General features: G+C 40.6%; 1 protein-coding gene across 5 annotated transcripts; it reads right to left on the reverse strand.

Annotated features, from left to right (window-relative positions):
- Positions 1-3,634: 3,634 nt before the first annotated feature.
- khdc4 (KH domain containing 4, pre-mRNA splicing factor) lies at positions 3,635-23,121 on the reverse strand. 5 transcript variants are annotated; one of them, XM_080426985.1, is made up of 15 exons: positions 22,977-23,121; positions 19,307-19,496; positions 18,588-18,626; positions 17,093-17,212; positions 15,435-15,514; positions 15,103-15,155; positions 14,093-14,289; positions 13,019-13,230; positions 12,442-12,502; positions 11,199-11,256; positions 9,798-10,003; positions 7,119-7,268; positions 5,730-5,839; positions 5,279-5,361; positions 3,635-4,233 (listed from the first exon to the last, which is right to left on the reverse strand). In XM_080426985.1, exons 1-15 carry the CDS (start codon positions 23,000-23,002, stop codon positions 3,980-3,982), a joined length of 1,839 nt encoding a protein of 612 aa, XP_080283111.1. In that variant the 5' UTR covers positions 23,003-23,121; the 3' UTR covers positions 3,635-3,979. The 5 variants fall into 5 exon arrangements, 4 of the variants coding, with proteins under 4 accessions (XP_080283111.1, XP_080283110.1, XP_080283113.1 ...); XM_080426984.1 differs by having other exon boundaries at positions 5,279-5,364; XR_013933081.1 differs by having other exon boundaries at positions 4,172-4,233; positions 5,279-5,364; positions 5,730-5,811.
- Positions 23,122-23,985: the final 864 nt, after the last annotated feature.

Consider the following 23,985-nt stretch of genomic DNA (forward strand, 5'->3'; position numbering starts at 1 on the left):
GAAAGTAAGGAAGAGGCCCAATGTCTTTCCAATATGGCTGCTGTGCATAGGGCCTATAGGGCATAGCAAGGCTATGATGGAAGAAGGTACAGTCAATCTATGGGCCGGGCAGACGCCATTGACACGCATGGGAGCCAAAAGTGGAACCGGACGTTTGGTGAAATACATTGAAGTCTATGGCAGCCGGCTGGACCAGCTTGTGAACAAACACTATTTCTGAACTATTGTGTCCTTTGTAAGTTAATCAGATTTTTTTTTGCTGTAGCACTGTCTAATTTTAAAATTAATATCAAATATCTAAATACTGAATCAAGCAACTTGAAAACTGTCCAGGGATTTTTCATATTCCATCCTGATTGGCTAAAAATGGCTTCCAAAGTTTGCAGGAGTGCTCCGTTTTGAACAAACTGCCTGAAATCATGGCCGAGGAAGAAATGCCACTTGAAAATGTTCAAATCAGCTTCATGGTGGCGCTCCGAAACTTTGCACGCACAATCCCTATAGAGGCCACTACATTTGTGATTCAAAGTATGTGATCTAAACTCGTTGCGTTGTACACTGCAACAAGGCGAATCAAGTGCATGTTATTGCATTGGCTATTTCTCACCCGGCGTAAAACTGCAAACTACAATCCCAGAAGCGATTATTTTTGTTCAAATCGGCCTCATGGTGGCGCTATAACCCGTCACTTCAAGTTTTGGCCTATAATGCTTGAACCATAGGTTGTACAATAATTAAAAAACAAACCTTGGATGATGACGCAACTTCCCATCTATATACTCCCCATTTGCGCCTGACAAGATTTTCCACCATTTTGTGTTTTCTTCAGACACACTTTTTGCTACTAAAGATAATCAGTATCAGTCCTATTTTTTGTATTTCATTCCAATTGGCTATGATTGGCACCGCTCGCCATGGGCATTCGCTCGGCTGGCACGCCTCATGGGGCACCTGCCTTGTTTTAATGTTTTCAGCAGGCGTGCCAACCTATTAGGAGTTGGGAGGGAGAACTAGCCTGGTTCCAGACCATAGACCCCGCCCACTCTCTGAGTGGACTGCCTCTTGGTCTGGTGTTGTAATGTGAACCTAGGATTTATTCAGTACAAAAAGTACCGTCCAATGAGAGTCGGAGGTGGGGGTGGGGATCCCTTGTGATTGGTTTAGGGAAATTCTAAACCAAATCTAATTGGTTTAGGGAAATTCTAATCCCCTCCCCCTTGTAATCGCCTACACTGGAGCTAATGTCAGACTGAAGCTCCATGCAGCTTCAGTCTGATAATCAGGCTAAGTGAGAACGACTCTTCCAGTGGGTCGGATTACCGGGTCATTGAAAAAACACACGGCTGGGGAGTGCCATCGCGTCAAAACGGTGCTTTGGCCCCAACTCGTTACTATTGAGTGACATTATGATGACAATTCAGACAGACAAACCCTACATCACAATCTACAGCTGTGTGCATGAAATTTAACTATTTAAGCCCGGTTTTATACTTCACTGTAAAATGCTGACCCATAGACTGTATAGTGCTGACCCACAGCAAAAAAAAGCCGATCTACAAGCAATTTTACAAATTCTACACATTTACAAATCTTTACATGCTCAGAATAGTGGCATCAGGGTTAATGTGGTTAAGTAGCCTACTCTTTCTTTTATTCTACATGTTGCAACATAATTATGCTATTTGTACTGTGTTTGGTATTTTGCCTATATTTTTTATCTTATTATACTGTTATTGTTGTCACAGTGTTGAGGTTTTAAGTATAATAATTTCACTGCCTGTGATGTTGTCACTGCTGTATTGTAAGTACATGTGATATCAAACCTTTACCGTTATAGTGATTCATTAATAATGTGTTGTATTGTAACCAGGTTTATTATCAACTTGTAAACTGGGCAGTGGAAATATTTAATAAATCTTTACTTGACAACAGCATTGTTCAAGTCTATTTATTTATCTATCTAATTAAGAAGGAATATGAAAAATCAGACAGATCTGTGTTGATCACATGACTATAGAGATACGGTTTGCCGATTTGTGTGATTTTTGGACAGAATCTGTAGGAGTAATAGCAAAAAAATGTGTTTTGCACAAATCAGCCTCCTGGTGGCGCTCTAAAAGGCTGATGTGAAAAATGCAGGGCAAAGGTTTTTCCTTGGCCTCTAGGGAGTGTGCGTGCAAAGTATCACGCAGATCGATGCAGTTATAGGTAAAAACGCGAAACAGCCTGTTTTAGCGCTACCATGAGGCTGATTTGAAAATTTGCAAGTGGCATTTCTTCCTCGGCCTAGTGGGAATGTGAGCGGACTGAGCGCAAAAGTTCACAGAAATCGCATGCTGCATTGATGATTTGAGGCATTCTGTTCAAAACCAACCAATCCTGCAAACTTTGGAAGACGATCTTAGACAATCAGGAAGGAGTATGACTATCACATGACTATAGAGCTATTGTGTTCCTATTTGCATGAGGTTTGGACAAAATCTGTAGAAGTGATATCCAAAAATATGTTTTGCACAAATCGGCCTCCTGGTGGCGCTATAACATGCCAATCTGAAAGATTTGGGGCAGAGGTTCGGCTTTGGCATCCAGGGAGTGTGTGTGCAGTTTCACAGAGGCCGGGCCAACGGTGCCGGAGATTAGCTGTTCACAGACAGACATACACATACGGACGGACACACGGACGGACAGGGTGCAAAACATACTCTCGCCATGCCGAGACAATAAGTGAAATTGGAAGTGATGCCACTAAGAAATGAGCAGACAAAATTGGAACTGTAACTCTAAAATTTAAGCTGATAAACGGGTACCCTTTCCTGATTGGCTTAAAATGTTCAACCCACCTGGGGGAAAAAAATATTTTCAGTTTATTAAAGAGCTGGAGAGACAGGGAGGCCTCGGTTACTGAACAAACACTAACAATGATTACTATCAGAATATATAGTGCTTTAACCCTTTTGACAAAAATAAGCTTTGTTTTAACCAAAACATATCACTTACCCTAGCTTAAAGTGGTGCACCATTTAAGGAACATGCATTTGTGGGATGAGCAGCACAGCTGAGTATGAGATGTGTCTGCATTGGCAGATAAATCTCTGCCAATGCCAAACAGTCTACATCAGTGGTTCTCAAACTTTTTCATGTCAAGGACCCCCAAAATGATATGTATTTGGCCATGGACCCCCATCCATCTCAAAAGATTTTGTTCCAGGGACCCCTCAGAAGCAAAGATTTGAGTTACAAATGTTCCCTTTAAAAATATATATTCAAAGGTTTGCACAAATTTTCACAATAAAAAAAAAAATAGCAGATCTACAAGCTCATAGCCCTTCCAGCTCCAGACCTGCCCAGCTGGGAGGAGGCCAACGGGGCAGGCCGAGAACCAGGTGGAGGGATCACCTCCAGGCTGGCCTTAGGATCCCTCAGTCAGAGCAGGCTGGTTCACCAATTAACAATACTGGAATATTCAGAAAATATCAATGAACTCACAAAAATATGACACACACTGCTTCATAAAAATTATCAATTTTAAAAAGTTATTTAAAAAAAAAACCTAAATAGCACTTTTTGAATTATTAATCTTCCTTATAATCATTACATGAACAATTAATACAGACAAACCAGACAATGACAGAGATTAAAATGCAGCAATAAGTTACGTTTATTTCACAAAATTCAGTCTTCTACATAGAAGTCCAATCTGATCTTTACAAAAAGACTACATGACAGTTAAGGAAATGAGAGGTTCTAGAGAAGGAAAAGAACAGATGTACAACATCATGTTAGATTTATTTTAGTTTTTGCGCTTCCTTTATCCGGCAAGGTTTATCATTCCAAAACTAAACTGAAACCAGCTTTAAAAATCAAAATTTTAAGAGGTTCGCAAAATGTTTGTTGAGAATACAGAGAGGCGTTGAGACCATTTCCAATTTGACCCCCCCCCCCTCCCCCCCAAAAAATGTCACAGGGTTCATTCCAGTCATCAGGGTGCCATCCAGAAAGGCATGGGCTGCTGCTGCTGCTGTTGGGGGGGGTGTGTTTTGGGGCGGGGGTGCGGTGGAGGCGGGGGGCAGCGGTAGCCTGGGGTCCAGGCTGAGGAAGAGGTGGGGGGAGGAGGGGGGTTGAGCCCCCCGGGTGGGTTACCTGACCCCCCCACCGCTAAGAGATCCTCCTCTTCGTCAGACGAGTCTCCGGTGTACGCGACCAGGCCGGCCTTCATCCTCTTTGCTGACGGCTCTGCGAGGAGGAGAGAGAAAGAGAGAGAAGGAGAAAGAGAAAGAGAGAGATGGGGGGAGACAAAAAGAAACAGACAACAACAAAAGAAAGAGAACAGAGCATGGTGGTGTGGGAGAAACGGGTTTCGTTAACGGTCAACATTCAAACGTTAATTAAATGTCACAAGGAGAGCAGCCATTGGTCGGTAGGGGCCGTCCAATGGGAGTGGCAGGATGGCGTCACATGGGCACCCCAGCCAGCATCGGTCACGCCCCCACAGAGACATGGAAGAGAAGAGAAAACACAGAAGAAAGAGAAAAACACAAGAACAGGAGAGAGCGTGGTTAGTGAGGAAAGAATACACAACCACAGACACTCCACACTGATGATGTCATCAGAGAGGACGGTACGGTAGGGGAGGAGGGGGTCCGACGGAAACCAAAGTCAAGGTCCTATTTTGTCCCGTTTTTCAATTAACCAGAATAACAGAAACATTAGTAATGATAGTGTAACTTTTTTTCTCCATTTTGTTTACCTATTCTTTTTAATGCATTGTGTGATTTGCTTTATTTTTACCGTTTTATTTTACTCATAGTATAGTATGGTACGACTTTATATTTTATCTCATTAGAATCGTATGACTTGATTTATTTTTAATAGCTGTAATGCTGGATAGCTTGTTTGGATAACAATCCAGTCTAATCAATTGCATAGAATAAAAAAAAATGATGTTATATTGTTTTGAGTTATATACTTTTTTTTATTACTTGTATGCAACTACCCGATGATTCATACTGTAGATTACATACATATTTACAACTACCAGTATATTAATATTACGAGTATATTTACAACTATGAGTAGATTAATATCACCAGCATATTCATATATTTTTACAACAACCTAACTGGAGGTGTGATTTTGTTTTTGTTAAGTGTTTTCCAAAAGTTATACAAATGAAGTTGATCGTTATGAAAGGCTAATGGACTAAGGAACTCTCTCTATGAACTCTGTCTGGGGTCGTTTGAGTCAGAGGTCAGACAAGGCCGTGACATGAGGCCCTTACCCAGAGGGCTTTGCAGCACCCTCCTGTCCTCCATCTTGGGTCTCACTCCTCCACTTACAGGGATGGGTGGAAGCATCAGCTGCCTACTGGAGGAGGGAGAGAGAGAGACAGGGAGATAGTTGAAACCATTACCTTGACTTTGATAACGGTTTCTGATACTTTGTTTTGTAAATCCATTTTAAGAAAAAGATTACATTACACATGAAATATTAACCATTTATAAACCTTAATTGAAAAAAACGATCTAAATTCACAGGGAGATGTTTAAATGTGACAGCAGTAGAGAAGGGTAAATACAGGAGAATCCCAGAAAAAACTGGAGGGTTGACGGGTATTAGACTGCTACCTGCTAAAATCCCAGTCATCAAACAAAATGATAACTAAAATTGCTCCTGTGTGTTGTGGTTTCTATAATTGTATTATTATTAATATAACATCATTATGAACTAACCTGTCCCTCTCACTCGGTGTGCCAGAGGAACTCTGTGTCGGGGGTCCTGAGGTCTCAGGGCTGTCCACTGGGAAGCCTGCACCTAAATGAGTCATATGAATGGGTCCATGCTATGAGCAGAAAGACACACAGGCAGGATTAGCACACAACACTATCTATGCACTGAATATACCAGCCTAATGTTTGATAACACTACATCCACTTATTAAAGTCATTATGCACTGAATATTCAAACCTAATGTTTGATAACACTACATCCACTTATTAAAGTAATTATGCACTGAATAAACCAACCTAATGTTTGATAACACTACATCCACTTATTAAAGTCATTATGCACTGAATATACCAGCCTAATGCTTGATAACATCAACATCGACATATCAAAGTAATTGTTGCAAAAACATATGATTTGTTCCTGAAACTTCCAGATTGTAGAGCTGTTAATCAGCAGTGTAACCGTGGTAACCATGTCTACAACATTACGTCTCTATTGGAGGAAGAATGACACAGGGTTTAACTGTAGACGAGACACAACCAATAGAGAGAGGAGGAGGAGGAGGAGGAGGGGAAAGTGCAGGAAAGAACAATATGAAGAGTTTCTTTCTAAATCAGAAGTTAGCCTTTTAATACAAACCCAGACACATCTACAACATTATGAACATCATTAAGCTACTGGTTAGAATCCATCTACCAACCATTACCAGTTATACACCTTTCTTAGCTTATCAAATGATTAAAGTTACAAAAGTATTACACATTTTTACAAACGTTCCTGAAGTTAGGGATCTTATTGAGGACCAGGAAACACAGGCAACATACAAAAGTAATAAACCAACTAACACATTACTTAAATAATTGTTTGCTTAAAAGGACCACTTCACCCATTTTCAACACATCTTCATTTAATTGGTCCTCACTAATTAATGCTCATCACAAAATGGCACCATTTCCATTCACTCACTCTGTGTCTCAGAGGAGGGCTGTGGAATCCTGCCTACCAGTGACATCATCGGTAGGCAGGTTTTGTCATTTCAAACAATATAGAATTTTTGTCAATGCAAGAACAATGGCTTCTACTTCAGCATGCTAACTTTCAGGAAGAGAAAGGCTGTACTTTCTATTAGCTTGGAATCCCCATCGATGATGTCACTGGTAGACAGGTTTCTGAACTGTCCACAGAACACCATTGAGCAGAATGAGTCGACGGATATTGTGCCATCGTATAATGAGCATTAGTGAGGACCGATTATATGAATATATAAGGTTGAGAATAGGTGAAGTGCAACTTTAAGTGAAGCAGAGTGTGTATATGAACTGTTTTGGAAGTCAACTCTTCGTATAGACAGTGAGAAAAGGTCAGATCTGAGGTCAGACGCTGATGATCACCTGATATCCCAGAAGTCCACTGTCCTTCTCATCGTCAACTTCCTCTTTGAAGCGTCTCTTTTGAGTGGCTAGAGCTGTTGGAGGCGGGGCTTTGGGCGGGACCGGAAGTACAGGAGCAGACAGTGGGAACGGAACAGGAGGAGGAAGAGTCTGACGAGAGAGAGATGAAACAGAAACGGTGTAATAAAACTCTTCTAACATGAACACAGCTTCTTTGTAACACAGTTGATGTACAGCCAGTCAGTAATAACATCAAATAATAATAACTTGAATTTATATAGCGCCTTTCATGAAACCCAAGGACACATCATTGCCTGACAGCAGCCCTCAATAACAACCACATATTAACAGATTATTATTGTATATATATATATACACACAATAGGTGTGATTTTGCTCACGACGGATAGCAAAAATAGCCGATGTACAGCAAGCTCAGAACGTATCACCCATGAGAAACGTTTTGAGCTCGTCGATCTGCTAGTTTCACAATAACAATAAAAGATTTAGTTGGAAAATCCACTACTGAAAATAGCTTGAAAAAGAGCAGTGAGTTATGAGCAGTGAGTTATGGGTTATACTAGGCAACTAGGGCAGGTGTCAGTAATCTGCACTTATACAGAGGAGCTTCATGTGTTTGTGTGGCTTTTCAACGTTTTCTGATTATCGACATGATAGCGTTTGTTCATGAGAAGTCCACGATTCCTTAAGTTCCAGTGAAATTTCGATATTATCATGCTAATAACATAAGACTACTTTAGCCCCGTTTCATGTTCCGAGTTTATGACACCGAGGTCTCGTCTCATTTCAATTTAAAGCTGCAATCCGTAATTTCGTCCATTCCCACTTGGTCAGGGAAGATATTGTGCATCCGAGTTTCCGGCAGGACTACTACAACAGCAGATGCACTAGTTATACTGTACAGACACTCTTCCATTACAGATTGGTTAAAATGTTTTATTCATTCCAATAAGTTCTGGATGCAGCTTTAATGATTTATTTAAATGAAAATAATTAAATGTAAGCTCCATTGAGACATTGCTAAAATGTGATCGCTAAATGTACCCAAACCGGATGCATCTTAACATTGTTCTGAGCTTTGCAACTAAAAATGTCTAAGGGCAGCTACACACTGTAGGACTTTTAAAGTGGTCGGGGAGTCATCTGATCGTTAAGCATTTCACACTACAGGAGTCTCTTTCTTGAAATCGGCTGTCATATATCGTTGTGCTTTTCACTACAAGATTGATCGCCGACAAGGGATCACACACACTGCAAGAGTTCACTAGGATGCGATCCAGACCCGATACATACATTTGTTTTTATTCCAATTCATTTTAACCGACATCTCAAGAAAACGTGCAAGGCTCCTGTGATATATGCTCGAGACCGGACGCTATTGATTGTCATTTTGTAAATTAATTATCTATTTCTGTGCAAGTCTATGTCGGGAATACACAGGACCTAATTAATTGAAACGAGCCTTGAGGGCTTATCCTTTTAGCATTCTTTTGTTTAAATCTGTGCCTTTTTTTGGCAAACTATCCATATATCTGTCTGCACGCACACGCACACACACACACACACACACACACACACACACACACACACACACACACACCTGTTCAGTCGGCGACAGAGCCAGACAACAGACACCTGCTAGATATCTAGAAACGCTCGGGAAGGCATAGCCGAGCCCTATTATTGCGGCCAGACCCTCTTTCAAACACAGCGAGCAAAACCTCAGCGATCAAAGCCTGATCTGCGTCAGATCGGGGGTTTTGTCGGCGAGTGCCAAAAAAGGTCCCCGACAGCATAATCGGAGCAAATATCCTGCAGTGTGTACTAGCCCTTAATGTATACAAATATATATGATAGCATTTGGACCAGCCATAACATACACATACAGGATATCGTCTCTGTCAGGTGGAAACCTCATATGTCCAAAACTATTACTTTTCAGGATTCAAATATAATTTTTTGCAAAAGTAGCAGATCTACAAGCTCAAAGCGTGTCGCTTCGCCCTGCGTTTCGAACTTGTGGATCTTCTACTTTTGGCGCTTTTGTGTGACGCTGTAGTATGATCAAGGAGGGAGTTAACACATTGAATGCCAAAAACGGTCCGGACCGTTTTTGAGGGTCCAAACGAGAAGTGCCGAAAACGGTCCGGACCGTTTTTGACCCAATTCTATTTTTATACATGTGGGCCACGTGGGGCGCTAAAACGAAACTTTGACATCACCCAAGCAGTTTCTGAGAAGAAGAGGCTGGATGTGGCTCCATGTCAAAAATCCTTCCGGTCGGCGTTTTCAATGTTATCTCCTTGATTAAAAGCTTAATATCTCCATTTCTTTTTAATGTGGTGGAAACGAGCCGTTTTCGATCGGCGATCACGCTGCAATGGAGGGTCGCGTTGGAAATATTATTGTTCCAGGCGTTAGTCGGGACCCTCCGCCGTCTCGCACGCACGCTTTGTTTACATGCACTTCCGCGTCAGGGCTTCTCACAGCACGAAATGTATAACGCAAGTGGATGGAAGAAATGCTGGCACTCAACGTATAATATTTTAATAAACCTCTGGCACCCAATGTGTTAATTTATGGGGAAAAAACACAAAAAAGTTAGAATATGGAGATAAGAGGTTTCTGCAACGATACAGTAAAATAACTAGGTCTTACCTGTGGCAGGGCAGCAGCTGGGATATGAGGGACCGGGAGGGGGTACTGGGGTGGGAGGGGAGGGGGAACAGAGTAGGGGGGAGGGGGGGCAGGTTGGAGTTGTGTAGGGGGAGGAGGGGGCATGGGGAACCCTGGCTGGTAGCCAGCAGGGGGGTAGTATGGAGGCTGGGGGGGCATCCCGTTTAACACCGGGGGCTGCATGAACCCTGAGGAGGAAGATGAGGAAGACGATGAAAGGTTCAGGCTTAAGGCATAGGCCTGTCACAAGTATTACATAATAGTCTAATCTCAATTATTTTTGCATAATCGTCATAATATTTTCAAACATTTAAAACATTTTTGTGGAAATAGACGATCTACAGCTTGTAGATTGGCTATTTTCACTATTTATTTATTTTAAAGGTAGGGTAAGTGATTTTTTTTTTGTTTGTTTTTTGTTTTGTTAAAAAGGTTCAAGTACTATATTCTGATAGTAATGATTGCTACAGAGCGTTTGTTCGGTCACAGAGGTCTCTCCAGCTCTTTAGTAAACAGAATATAGTACATTTTCAGGTAGGTGTCAAAATGTAAGCCAAGAGCACTGAAAATGCATTTTCTGTTAAATAAAGAGCTGGAGAGACATGGGAGACTCCTTTTACTGAACAAACACTCAAATACTAGCAATGAGTACTATCAGAATATAGAGCTATTTAACACTTATTTTAACCAAAGTAAATCACTTACCCTACCTTTAAGTAGTAACTTATTAAATATGTCAGTCATTTATTTGTATATTTAGGTTATTTGTCATATCTGCCCTGTGCAACTTCAAAGCCAAACGGGAATAAAAAGAATATTCATATGCTCCAGTGTTCAACGACAAAACCACAATTAATCGTTGATCGCAATTATTTGTGTGACTATTAATCGTCATGCAAAATGTCATAATCTGGCTGTCACGCCCTAGGCGGCACTTAAAAGAGTAGAGTACAATATTATGCATCATGAAAATATCTGACATAACACTCTCCAATTTGTGTCAAGAGCTAACCCAGGGTTTCTCCTGCATAGAGGAATTTTGAACTCCCTTTAAATAGTTATTTAGGAAGACACACAGCACTCTTGTTAAGACCAGAGAAAGACAAGAGACCAAATAAGAGAAATACTAGAGCAACAGTTCTCAAAGTGGGGAACAGGGAACCTTGTGGTTCCTTGAGGGGGTTCCGAATGGACCCTTACAGGTCTGTGAATCTCACCGTTTCCGTTTGGTTCCATTTGTCTAAGAGTTATGGAGGTCCTTGAAATTAAAGATTGAGAACCTCTGGACGAGAGAGAGATCAGACAGGAGAGAGAAAAGACATCACCGGACACAAGCGAGACCCAGACCACAGACACATACTAGAGAGAGACCAGCGTCTGTACCTTGTGGTGGCATCATTGGACTCATCTGACTGAGGAAGCGTGAATACTCTGCATGGACCTGGAGAGACCACATTTAAAATCAAACTTGAAACTTTCACATGACAGTCATTTAGCAGACGCTTTTATCCAAAGCGACTTACAACAAGTGCATTCAACATAGGTAGGGAAGAAAAAGTGCATTCTCTTCTGAAGCGCTAACAGTACGTTTTAACAGCGGGCGACTCTCGGGCGATCGCCGGCGACATCGTCCAAAAGATAAAGAAAATCCATCTTTCATCGCCCCCCCGCCCACTTCGCCCTATCGCCAGTAGTCGCCGGCTCTCATAGACATATAATGCACTTCCGGAAAATACTATCCTGATCGCCCGCTGTAAGGTAAAAGTGCACTATATCAGCTGGCTACTTTCTTAAACAGATGAGACAAAAAGGAAAATCAAATGAGCAAGAGCTAAAACAAATAAGTGTATCAAATAAACAAGATCCAATAAAACAAGAGCTCGAACAAATAATTAAACTTGTGACAGAGTGTCAATGTAAGAGTGTGTTCACCATAGTTTAGCTTTTTGAGGGGTCTATCAGGGTGAAATATTTGACAGTCCAGTAAGAGGCTCTTGTTACCAGCTTGTTAGACTGCCCTAGCGTGGCTCATATCTGGCATAGAGGGGCGGGTTTAACATCTCCGGAGAGAGAATGCGTGTGATCCCATTGGTTCACCGATCTGTCCGTCAGCCCCCGCCCCGTCAACACAACATTTGGAGCGACGCCCACTGCACTCTGGTTGGTTGGGGAAATGAAACACTTCCTATACCCCGAACACCGACGCGCTGGTCCAGGCTTTTATTTTTTAGCAAAACTAAAAAATAAAAGCTTGGAGATCGAGGCTACCAGCTTGTTAACAGAATCTGGATTCTGAGATCAGTCAGAGGACTTTTGTCTGCTATTTTAACATTTATTCGGCAGTGCAGACAGTGTAGGAGAGACAGACAGTAGGGAAGCTGAGAGGGAGACAGTCTATGAAAGACAGACAGTAGGAAAGCTGAGAGTTGTGACAAGCTTTAAGTCAATGTAGCTCCAAATGATCGTGTCATCTACTGTATTTCATTACACCCAACAGTGGGGGTAATGACAGTTTATATCCAATTTGCATTTTTTAAATTATCTCTCTGAATCATCTTCTAGTTTGAATGTGTGAGTGAGAGTGAGAGAGAGAGAGCGGGCTAGATAGCTTCATTATAATCCTCACCGTCTGTAGCAGGTTCTCACACAGAGTCTTAGCTGCTGCCAGTCCTTCGGGTTTAGGATGACTGTGGGGGGGAAAAAAACAAGCGCTACTGTAACATTTAAATGTATTAAAATAATCTTAAATTTAACTACTAACTACCGTCCTCTTATAGCCAACCTAAGAAACTGCCACATAAAAAATGTATTGATAAATACAGACCTTTTGGTAGATGTACATAAGTTTAAAGTCATACTGTGTAGCGTTCATTTTAGGCTTTTTGGCGACACCATTATTAACACCATTATAATGTTTGTCTATACAAGGAATGCTCCTAGCGAGGATATTTTGGAGTCGTCACAAATGGTATTTATTAACATTAAAATACATACATAAATATATTTCCGGTGCCTACAGTACGTCATTTTGGCACGAGTGTTGGGGGTGGGAATTTAATAGTGTTTTTAGAGAAGTTGTCCAAAAAAAGTTATTGTGTAGAATTTACCAGTTAAAAGATTATATTTAAAAAAACGACACGATCAACCTACAGTATATACATACATATACATATACTGTAGATGTACATGTGTTCAATACCCACCTGATATAGATGTACATGGGCTCGAAGGCCTCTCGTCCAGAGGTTGGTTCCAGACATCCAGAACCCCTCCCCCTCAGGAAGACTTTGGCTCCGGTCTCAGCCTGGATGTGCTGCAGGTACGAGCAGCCTGGTCCCTCCACGCCTTCCTTCACAACAAACCCTGGGATGGCGTGTTCCAAACCCACAAACAGCTTGTCCTGAACGTAATGCATCTGGCGGACACAGAACACACACACTTTTGCTCCAGTGTTCATAAAGACACATTTGGAGTGAGTAATTTAGATGTGCAATAGAGATTTGAGACAAAGCCGCATTGCTGATTTACAATGGCTCTTTAGTCTTTTCACATTAATCTAATAAACCTTTATATTCCAGGCACACAGACCCTCTTAGAAACAACTGGCCTAAAGGAGAGCCAAGCCATAAAACACATTTTAAAAAGTAAACTATAACAATTGAATAATAATATTCAAAACATTTATTATTGTGGATATTTAAAGCTCATTTCATGTTAAAAAGGAGCACTAAAAATGTATTATACTGTATATAAAATTGCATACCCTGCCAAGCCAAAGTGCAGTAACTACGTTTTTGGACACACCGACTTATTTGTGTATCCCATTAGCCTTTGTGATTTTGGGCGATAAACAATTACCTCAAGAACAGATGTATTTTTCAGTGATTTTCTTTTCTCGTAGTTACTGCACTTTGGCTTGGCAGGGCACTGCTTAACAAGAGGTTTTGCATGCAACTCAAATGGGAATAACTCGCCTTTCCAAACAGCACCAGATTTTGACATGTGGGGGACCCCGGGTAGGATATATTAAAGTGACGGATTGTTAGTGCTTTAACCCATTTTTTTAAAACGCCATCTAAATCCTAACCTAAGTTTAGAGATTTTTTTTTATTTTTTATTCAAAAATGTTTCACAAAAATCATGTTTCTATATACATAGCAACATCTAAAATGACACAGATGCTTTTTAAAAGGTATAACAACGTATAGGCTTTCCCGGGTCTTAATGGGTTAAATAAACCATACTAGTGCTAAACATGAACACAAACAGGTTCTCACTCCAGAGTGGACGTGTGGTTTATGGTGTGAGATGTGAGGCATGGAGGTGAGCGGAGGCATGGAGGAGCTGATGGGATGAGCGTTGTGCTGCTGGACGGCCATCATGCCTCCGCTGGGAGAGAACGGCGAGGAGGAGGAGGCTGTGGCTGCCTTCACCACCCCGTTGGTTATGATCTCCTTTATTCTGTTTACTGCTTCTGGAGAGCGCAAAAAGTCATAAAATATAACATACATTTAAATCAAACAAACTTCATAAAAAGTATTTATAATAATAATAATAATAATGCATATAATGTATATGCGGTTAAAATACGGAAAGATAGACGCTCGGGTGGTGCAGGGGTAAACTTCCTTGTAGTACAGTACGGTAGTTTATAATGGTTATATATCACATTTCACAAGACATTGTACTTGTAGATAATAGAAATCAATTGGCTGAAAATGCTTTAACAAGTCTTAACTTTATATTTAAGTCGCACTGTTTCAGCTGGAAGTGAGATTCACCATTCTAGTGAATGAGGCAGCCTAGAGGGCGGGCCAAAGAGTACACCTTCCGTATGTCACTGATCACATGACCCCAACAATCAATTCTCCAGTTCTAGGCGACATGGAACTTTTTTCTTATTTCTACACAACAGCTCTAAGGCATATTATGACATATGGTTCAATGTTGAAAATGAGTGGTATTCCCCTTTAACAGTTAAACCCTATATACAGTTCACCCGGGTCCTTTGGTGCTCTATACTACATCAAATCTCATTATGAAAAAATAGCAGATCTACAATCTCACCGGCGCGTAGTGAGCTTGTAGGTCTGCTATCTTTTTCCAAATGTGGTTACTCTTCATTTGGCACTAGTAAATACAAATACAAGGTAAAAACATGTTTATGGAGGCTGCTTTGAACCTGTATTCATAAAGGTGTGACATTCTGACTTGCCCACAGTGGTGTGCCTTGGACACAAAAAGTTTGAAAACCACTGGTGTAGATAGATGTAGGAGAGGTACTTACTGTCCACTAGTTGTCTGGTCTGTCCCTGGACATGCAGGTACAGAGGTCTGTCCCTGTGGAGACAGACAACATTAAACACTTTAACTCTGGTGTACCAATGTTTGGCATGTCAACATAGGCAAACCGTCTTTTTTGTGAGCTCGCCAAACTTGTGAGCTTGAGCTTGCTTATTTTCACTGTATGAACACTGTCCTACGACAACGTATAAAATATCACCAGAGAACTATGAAGAACACAGGTTATGTGTTCTTCATAGTTGCTTAGTACCTCTGTGGCTGTGCTGCGTGGGTGCACGGGTGTAATACGCCAGGATAGCAATATAAAGGACTCACCCTGACAGCGCTTTGCCCTTCTCCTCTGAGGCCATGTAGCGCCCCCTGGTGGACACGGCAGCGCCACTCACTTTACTGATCTGCACAAAGACGAGTAAAACACAAACTTTACTAAAACTGTCCAGAAACATCAGAAATATCTAAGTATATTTAAATGTCCAATATGACTTTTCATTTTACAATATGGAAGAAAGACAAGCGAAACAAATTGCATGATCCATCGCTAAAGACATATTTCCATTACTAACATTTTATTCCATAAATTTTCTGCCATTCGATTAATCAGCTATTTGTTGAATTGTTGCACTCCTACAGTGATGCTTAATTTATGCTCCTCTGTCTGACAACGGTGTTGTGCACAAAACAGCTGATCTACAAGCTCAGAATGCGTCGCATTATGAAAAAAATATTAATATCCACTCAGGGTGAAGTGTTGACAATTTATTGAAGAAGATTCAAGCATGAAAATAGAATTTCAGCAGCATAGCCGTAGGCCAGGAGGCCCGGGCTCCACACCGCTCTAGCCCCCAGCCGGTCAAAAGCACCCCGAGCACCAATCTCAGAACCTTCTTATAGTTGTCCACTCTAACTAGTGGTGGGAAAAAAAGTTCATTTCAGTGAACGCACGTTCACGGCAATGATTCGTTCACGTTCTCGTTCAGTAGCGCTATCTAGTGTTCAAAATTTACTCGGGTAAAAGTACAAAAGTATTGGCATCAAAATATACTTAAAGAACCAAAAGTAAAAGTGCTAACATATTTGAAAATAGCCGATCTACAAGCTCACAACGCGTCGCGATGCGACACGTTGTGAGCTTGTAGATCTGCTATTTTCAAATAGCCTACGTATAAAATAGGGCTAAAGTGGTTAATGTATGTTTTATAATGTGTGTAAAACACCATCACGGGAGCGGGTTTTTTTTCACGTCGGGCGTGAACGTAACTTTTGTTCTTTTGAATGAATCGATCATGAACGACACATTACTAACTCTAACAAAGATGCTGCCCTTGAATGGTCATATTCTTTGTACAGGCATGTTACACTTATTGACAACATTAATGGTATTGCTGAACCAGCTAGAATGGTATGGAATAGTAGAGTGGAAATAGACCTTGGAACAGTTGTTGACTAGACCCTAATGACAGCAACAGAAGCTTGTTACAAGACTGCCTGCTGTGCAGTTAACCTCTATGGTCCAAATACAATTAAATAGAACAGAAATTATTTTGAACAGATTGCCATTAAAAAAAATCTATTACATCCGCGACATGCTGCGAGCTTGTAGATCGGCAATTTTCGCCGCACGACACATCAGACTTAAAGGAGCAGTTCACCCAAAAAATTTACACCACATGAAGCCTTGAATTCATGGAGATGTTTTTGTTTTTGCCGCGTTCCTAAGCCAATAATTTGATGGCGGAGACTCAATAGAGTCAATTGAGTCTAGTAGTCTACCGAGTCTCCTACTGACCGATGACCAGGTCATCAAATTATTGGCTTAGAAATGCGACAAAAACTAAATAATCTCCATGAATTCAAGGATTCATGGGGTGTGTAATTGATAGAAAATAAATATTTATTTGGGTGAACTAATCGTTTAACTGTTCCTGTTCTGACACTTTGTGATCAAACTGCGTGAGTGTTGCACTGTGCATGACCTCGTCCTGCGTCTGTCCTCGGGTCAGAAGGTTACGACAGGTCAGAGGAACATCGTTGATCTCCACCTCGGCCACCACCAGGTCGTCTTTGGCTTTGTTTGGAGCCTGAGCTCCTAGGACCTGGACACAGAGAGAGAGGCATCACAGGTTCAAACCCCACATCAATGCATTCAACTCATAATGGCTGCCATCAATGCAAACAACATCACAGTGTCCACAAGAACATCTAGATTGGCGATGGACAGTGGTGGAAAAGGTACTCCAATGTTTTACTTAAGTAAAAGTATCAATACTGCAATGTAGAGGTACTCTGTTACAAGTAAAAGTCCGGAAATCAACATTTACTTGAGTAAAAGTACAAAAGTATTGGCATCAAAATATACCTAAAGTACCAAAAGTAAAAGTACTAAAATGTTTGAAAATAGCAGATCCACAAGCTCACAACGCGTTGTGAGCTTGTAGATCGGCTATTTTCAAATAGCCTATGTATAAAATAGGGCTAAAGTGGTTTAATGTATGTTTTATAATGTAATAATTTATAACTGCAAAGTAACTGAAGTTTTCAAATAATTGTAGTGGAGTAAAAGTACAATATTTGCCGCTGAGATGTAGTGGAGTAGAAAGTACTGACAATTGGAAATACTCCAGTAAAGTAAAAGTACCTCAAAATTGTACTTAAAGGGGAAATCCACCCATTTTCAATATTTAACTATGTCATTAATATAGCATAAAGGAGTTGTGTGGAAATAAGAAAAAATTAAAAAAAAAATTAACATTGCAAAAAAATTTAACATTGCAAAAAAATTAACATTGCAAATTACACCATGATGAGTCATCACAGTGTAATTTGCAATGTTAATTTTTTTGCAATGTTACATTTTTTTGCAATGTTATTTTTTTTTTTAATTTTTTCTTATTTCCACACAACTCCTTTATGCTATATTAATGACATAGTTAAATATTGAAAATGGGTGGATTTCCCCTTTAAGTACAGTACTTGAGTAAATTAACTTAGTTACTTTCCACCACTGGCGATGTGGTTTCCATAAATCACTGAACCCAGCCGGCACAGACCATCATCACACGCCTAATAGTATATATCAGGGGTGATGCAACTTTGATGATGTAGAGGGTAGGGGTGGGACGATATGGATATATCGTCCCACCCCTAGTAGAGGGCCACTATATTTCCACACTCACGTCAGAGGGCCACATTGCATAGAACTGTCGGGCAGACACCTCTTATCTCTGTATTTTAACTCTTATTTTTCGTAATTAATGCTGTACTTCGCCATTCTATGTCACACAAAAATAGCAAAAATAGCAGATCTACAAGTAGCTTGTAGATCTGCTATTTTTGCTATTTTTGAATTGGAATCCAGATTTTCTTTTGCTATTTTTGAAGGTGGGACTAGCTATGCTATGCTAGCTAGCTAGCTAGCTAGCATGTTGACAGCAGTGCTTGTTAGACTCGGGCGGCCGTTTCAACACTCACCCGCCGTTCTGCGTTCCTCCAATGTTTTTGATTAGAATCCTGAAAAGTAACATTTTTATTTAATTTCAAATGCATTTAGTTATACTTAGGTTTATTTATTTATTTTGTTAAAAAGGTTAAAGTACTATATTCTGATAGTAATCATTGATACAGAGCGTTTGTTCGGTCACAGGGGTCTCTCCAGCTCTTTAGTAAACAGAACATAGAACATTTTCAGGTAGGTGACACATTTTAAGCCAATCAGGATTGAGCACTGAAAATGCATTTTCTGTTTAATAAAGAGCTGGAGAGACATGGGAGACTCCTTTTACTGAACAAACACTCTATAGCAATGAGTACTATCAGAATATAGAGCTATTTAACACTTATTTGAACAAAAGTAAATCACTTACCCTACCTTTATGAACTTAAATACAAATACATTGGACATAAAAAAGACAATAGAATTTTAATACTAGTCATTAAGCTACTATAATATAGACTGAAGTAATTAAACCGGGTCATGTTGCATGTTTGGAATTGTAACAGCTGTAATCAATAATATATCAGTATTCCGATATTAACCTGCGGGCCGCTTTAAGTGAAGGTGGGGGCCGCATGTGGCCCCCGGGCCGCCAGTTGCCCATGTGTGGTATATATACAGTAAATGTATGGATATACTATAGTAATATACAGTATGTATTGTTATGCGTTTCTATGTGATAAAACTGAATAAATACCTGAGGGTGTCCGATCTTGTCTGGGTGTCCGGGGGTCCCTATCTGTGAGGGTTTGAGTTTTCCTTTGGCCACCAGCATGGCATTGATCTTGGCTGCCACCGCTGCTGCTGCATCCAGCGCCCCGGTAGGCGCCTCCGCCTCCCCAGCACCACCCGTCCCTGGACCGGGCTGGTCCCATTTACTGCGGCGGCTAGGACACAAGCAAGAGACATTACAGAGAAACACATTAGTCTGACTGGGACAATAAAACATATATTATCTCTAATGCACTGTTTCCCAAACAGTTGGTCAGGGCCCATGTTTGGGTCCACGAGTTAATATTTTTCTTTATTTTGTTTCCTAATTCCTACATTTAAAAATATATTATTTCAAAATATTTTAAAAAGTTTAAACAAAAAAAGAAATATAATTATAAATAAATATTTATAATTTCCATAAATAAAATAAAAAAGGTTAAGAAGTAGTGAAAATAGCAGATCTATAAGCTCACAATGCGTTGCTTCGCGTTAGTTTGGAGTCCCGGGGAAACTAAAAAGTTTGGGAACCACTGCGTATGGATGACGTTGTGCCTAATGTATGAATGCACGTTGTGTCTACTACTGTCTGAATGGATGTGTGTCTAAAGTGTGCTATCTGCATCTAAGGTTGCAGTAACCTCCATTGACAGCCCATTCATGAAACAGAAAAGTCCTGACTGTATTAAACGGCGATAAAATCATCAATAGTGCACCTATACGGACAGCTTGTGTTATCCTCTTCGTCTGTCAAAACTTTGTTTGAAAATAATGTTGTCATGTTATGAGCAACTTTCTGTGAAGTAACTGTGCAGTCTTGATTTCTTCTATGTGTTGTTGTAAATAACTCAATGTTCTGCATGCTACATATTTCAAAATTGCACATTTGCAGGAGGCAGCAGGACGTTGCTTGATTGAAAATGAGACGAGTGCTTCCAAACTCGAACACATAGAAAAATAGCTGCAGGGAGTTTGACAGAAAGTTGTTCATAAGATGATACCGGTGGATTTCTAGGAAGCAAAGACTTGAAAGAGACGGAGGATAACCCAAGCTATCCGTAAAGGTGAAATATTGGTGAGTTTATCGTCGTTTAATGCAATCAGATTCAGATAGGACTTTTCTGTTTCATGAATGGGCTGTCAAGGGAGGGTATTGCAATGTATGCAGATAGCATTTATAGCTTCTAGGTTGCTCTTAGGCTATTATAGTCTACTGTCTGAATGGATGTTGTGTCTAATGTAGTCTAGACTCTACTGTATGAATGGATGTTGTGTCTAATGTAGTCTAGACTCTACTGTATGAATGGATGTTGTGTCTAATGTAGTCTAGACTCTACTGTATGAATGGATGTTGTGTCTAATGTAGTCTAGACTCTACTGTATGAATGAATGGATGTTGTGTCTAATGTAGTCTAGAGACTACTGTCTGAATGGATGTTGTGTCTAATGTAGTCTAGACTCTACTGTATGAATGGATGTTGTGTCTAATGTAGTCTAGACTCTACTGTCTGAATGGATGTTGTGTCTAATGTAGTCTAGACTCTACTGTATGAATGGATGTTGTGTCTAATGTATAGTCTACTGTCTGAATGGATGTTGTTGTTGTACAGGATCTCCTCTCTGGTCAGTAGGAACACACAGAGGACTCAACTATTCATACTCGACGTAAGACCCTTAAGTAAGCATAAGGAATGGAGGGAGAGACCAAAAAGGGGAGGGGGGATGGGGGGTTTGTCCGTCGATTATGTCATCCGTCAGGTTGAGCTCTGAGCTCAACCTGACGTACGTTCACTGCTTCCCTCTGGAGGATAAATAGTCTCTTGTCTTGGCCCTAATCACGCATAAGAAACGTGTCAAACTATGAATGCACTGACGTAAAGAACGTACCAGTTCCTCACCCCCGACGTACGTCAATCCCCATCTCCGTCTACGTCTAGTATGTACGCCATTAAAGGCCTATTCATACTCGACGAAAGAACAGGAGCACTTATCCAATGTCACTTTGACTATGCATGCACCTCATGGTACCATAGCACCACAAAAGGCCTTAAAAACAAGGCTCCAGACATCCCAAAACAAACTGGTCAGGTTGAGGTTACTACTTGGCCTTACACCTACAACTCATTTAACCCCTGCTCATTTTGCTAGGGTGGGATAGCTCAGGGTAGAGGACAGAGTACCGCAACGTGCAATGGGCCTGGTCTACAAGATACACTACACCACAAAAGACCCATGTACCTGTCAAACTACTTCAAAAACGTTAAAGACGTCCACAAACACCACCAGAGGGACAAATCACGTTCAACCCAGATTCGGCTCAAACAAGGGCTTACATTCGTTCTACTGCTATGCCACCAAAATGTGGAATGCCCTACAGTCATAAAGTGTGAATCCTTACTTTCCTTCAAAACCGCTCTAAAAGAGCACTTACAGGTGGCTGTAATTCATAAATGGCCCTTGTAAAAAGTCTATCACAGGAAATGACCCCACCCCCCCAACTGTTTACTGAACATATTTTTATTTTTGATTACTACTCGTTTAAATTATGTTTTTGCATATTTAGCAATTTTGCATATCATTGTTTGTCTTTAGATGTTTCGATGAATTGAATACACAGGACCCCAATGGAAACAAGCCAGAGTGCTTTCTTGGGTTTAATCTTTTTAGCATCCTTTTGTATGAAATTTGTACCTCTGTGCTTTCTTTGCAAACTATTAATTAAGTATTCAATCATTCAGTGTCTAATCTGTATAGTAGTGTGTATATCTGTCAGTCTCTTATATGTCATCATGATTTGTGTGCATGGGGATCTCATTTTAAACAAGCTCAGTGCTTTATGAGTCTTCCAGTTTAGTAGACCTTGTATTGTGAAGTTGTAGTTCTGTTGTTCTCATGTCTTACTAAACAAGACCAGGAGACCTGGTTCTGCCAGACCCAGAATGAAGTCCTAGTATGTGACATAATAATGATGTCATGAATAGTTCTTTTTTTGGCTGGGGCCGGGGGACAAAGTGACGATGCCCATGTATGGAGAAAACAGATACAAAGCCTCATGTAAGCCCGACCCCTTGGGTCTGGCAATAAAGTACATCAATCAATCAATATTGTTCTACCTGCAGACTAATGCTTGGATGACTTTGTAACGTTAGAATGCTAATGTTACAAAATCATGTAAGGTCTGCCATGTCATGTCATGTCACGTTAAGCGCAAAAGTTGACTTTAGTCATGAGTCTTCAACAGGGGGTCCGCCAAATCTTTGTGTGATTTTTACATTAACCAACCCAGCATCCCTATTCTGAGGAGATCTTTGACCAAAAATAGCAGATCTACAAGCTTGTAGATCTGCTATTTTCGGCAAAGAGGTTTGGTGTAGAGGGAAGGGGGGATCAGACCAAGTACAGAGTTAAAGGTCAATTTTACTTAGTATTGACGGTTTAAGTGGTCATTATATACAATATATAATAATGGATGTCCCTGGATCGTCTCTCTCTCAGCCAAGGGGTCCTTAGCCTGAAAAACGTTGCAGACCCCTGCTTTAGATAAATCACGTTACCTAATCATGTGAAGATAGCATGCTAACGTCAGTCAGCTAGCTAGCTAGCTAGCATGTTGACAGCAGTGCTTGTTAGACTCGGGCGGCCGTTTCAACACTCACCCGCCGTTCTGCGTTCCACCATACATCAATGTTCCTCGATTTATAACTATATGCAGCGGATAGAGTTCAAAATGACTTTTTTTTAAACGGCGCTGCTCAGTGTTATGTTGCTGCTAGCTCGTCCTACTAGCTGCTAGCCGCTGTTTATCTGATGCTAAACAACTTCCGGTTAAACTTCTTGTTTACACGTCGGGAATAGTCAAACGTCGCGCGAGCTCCACATAGCGCCATCTGCAGGCTCGGAGGATTGGGGCGCGAGGCATTAACCATTTTCAACCCAAAAAGTTGCATAACTAAAACCTAAAAGCCCCTGCCACCTCTTGATGTTTTGTGCTATTGACAGATAGGCTACGTACCAATATATACTGTATTTTATGCATATGTGTTTTTGTCGATAAATACGTCAATCAATCAATAAACCAATCAAGAACTTCATGGTTAAACTTCACACCTTGAAGTCTAACAGACTCATACTCATTGCTGCTACATGTTTAGGGTCCTCCTAGGCGAACAAAGTGCAAGGAAACAGGGCCAACTTGGCTTGAAGGTTTTCAAGAGATGACCCGTTTTGTGTGTACCATGTATTAGATGTTGTAATGTGAGTTCAGTGAATATGCATGTATAATGTTTACATTGAACAACTGTGATTAACATTTTAACATAAAAGTCGTGTGACATTACCGATTTAACCTTTTGTTACAACATGCATTTCCTTTTATGAAATGTAAACTAGAGTTTGATAATATCACAATAAAAATAAAAATATATATTAACCACAACCACAAAAATAGCCGACCTAAAGCTTGTGGGCTTGTAAATCTGCTATTTCCACTATTTGTCATACGACTGAATATACAGTACAGGGCTTAAGTGGTTAAGAAAATGTCCCCCCTCTGTGTTTTCTTTACAGAAAGTGCCACACACTGCTGCAGGCAGTGTAATTATTATGAAGATGCGAACTGATCTTATCTTCACATAGAAAAGATAGGCCACCCAGTAAAATCATCAG

This window comes from Gymnoscopelus braueri (assembly GCF_963280865.1).
Source record: "Gymnoscopelus braueri genome assembly, chromosome: 4".
NCBI lineage: Eukaryota > Metazoa > Chordata > Actinopteri > Myctophiformes > Myctophidae > Gymnoscopelus > Gymnoscopelus braueri.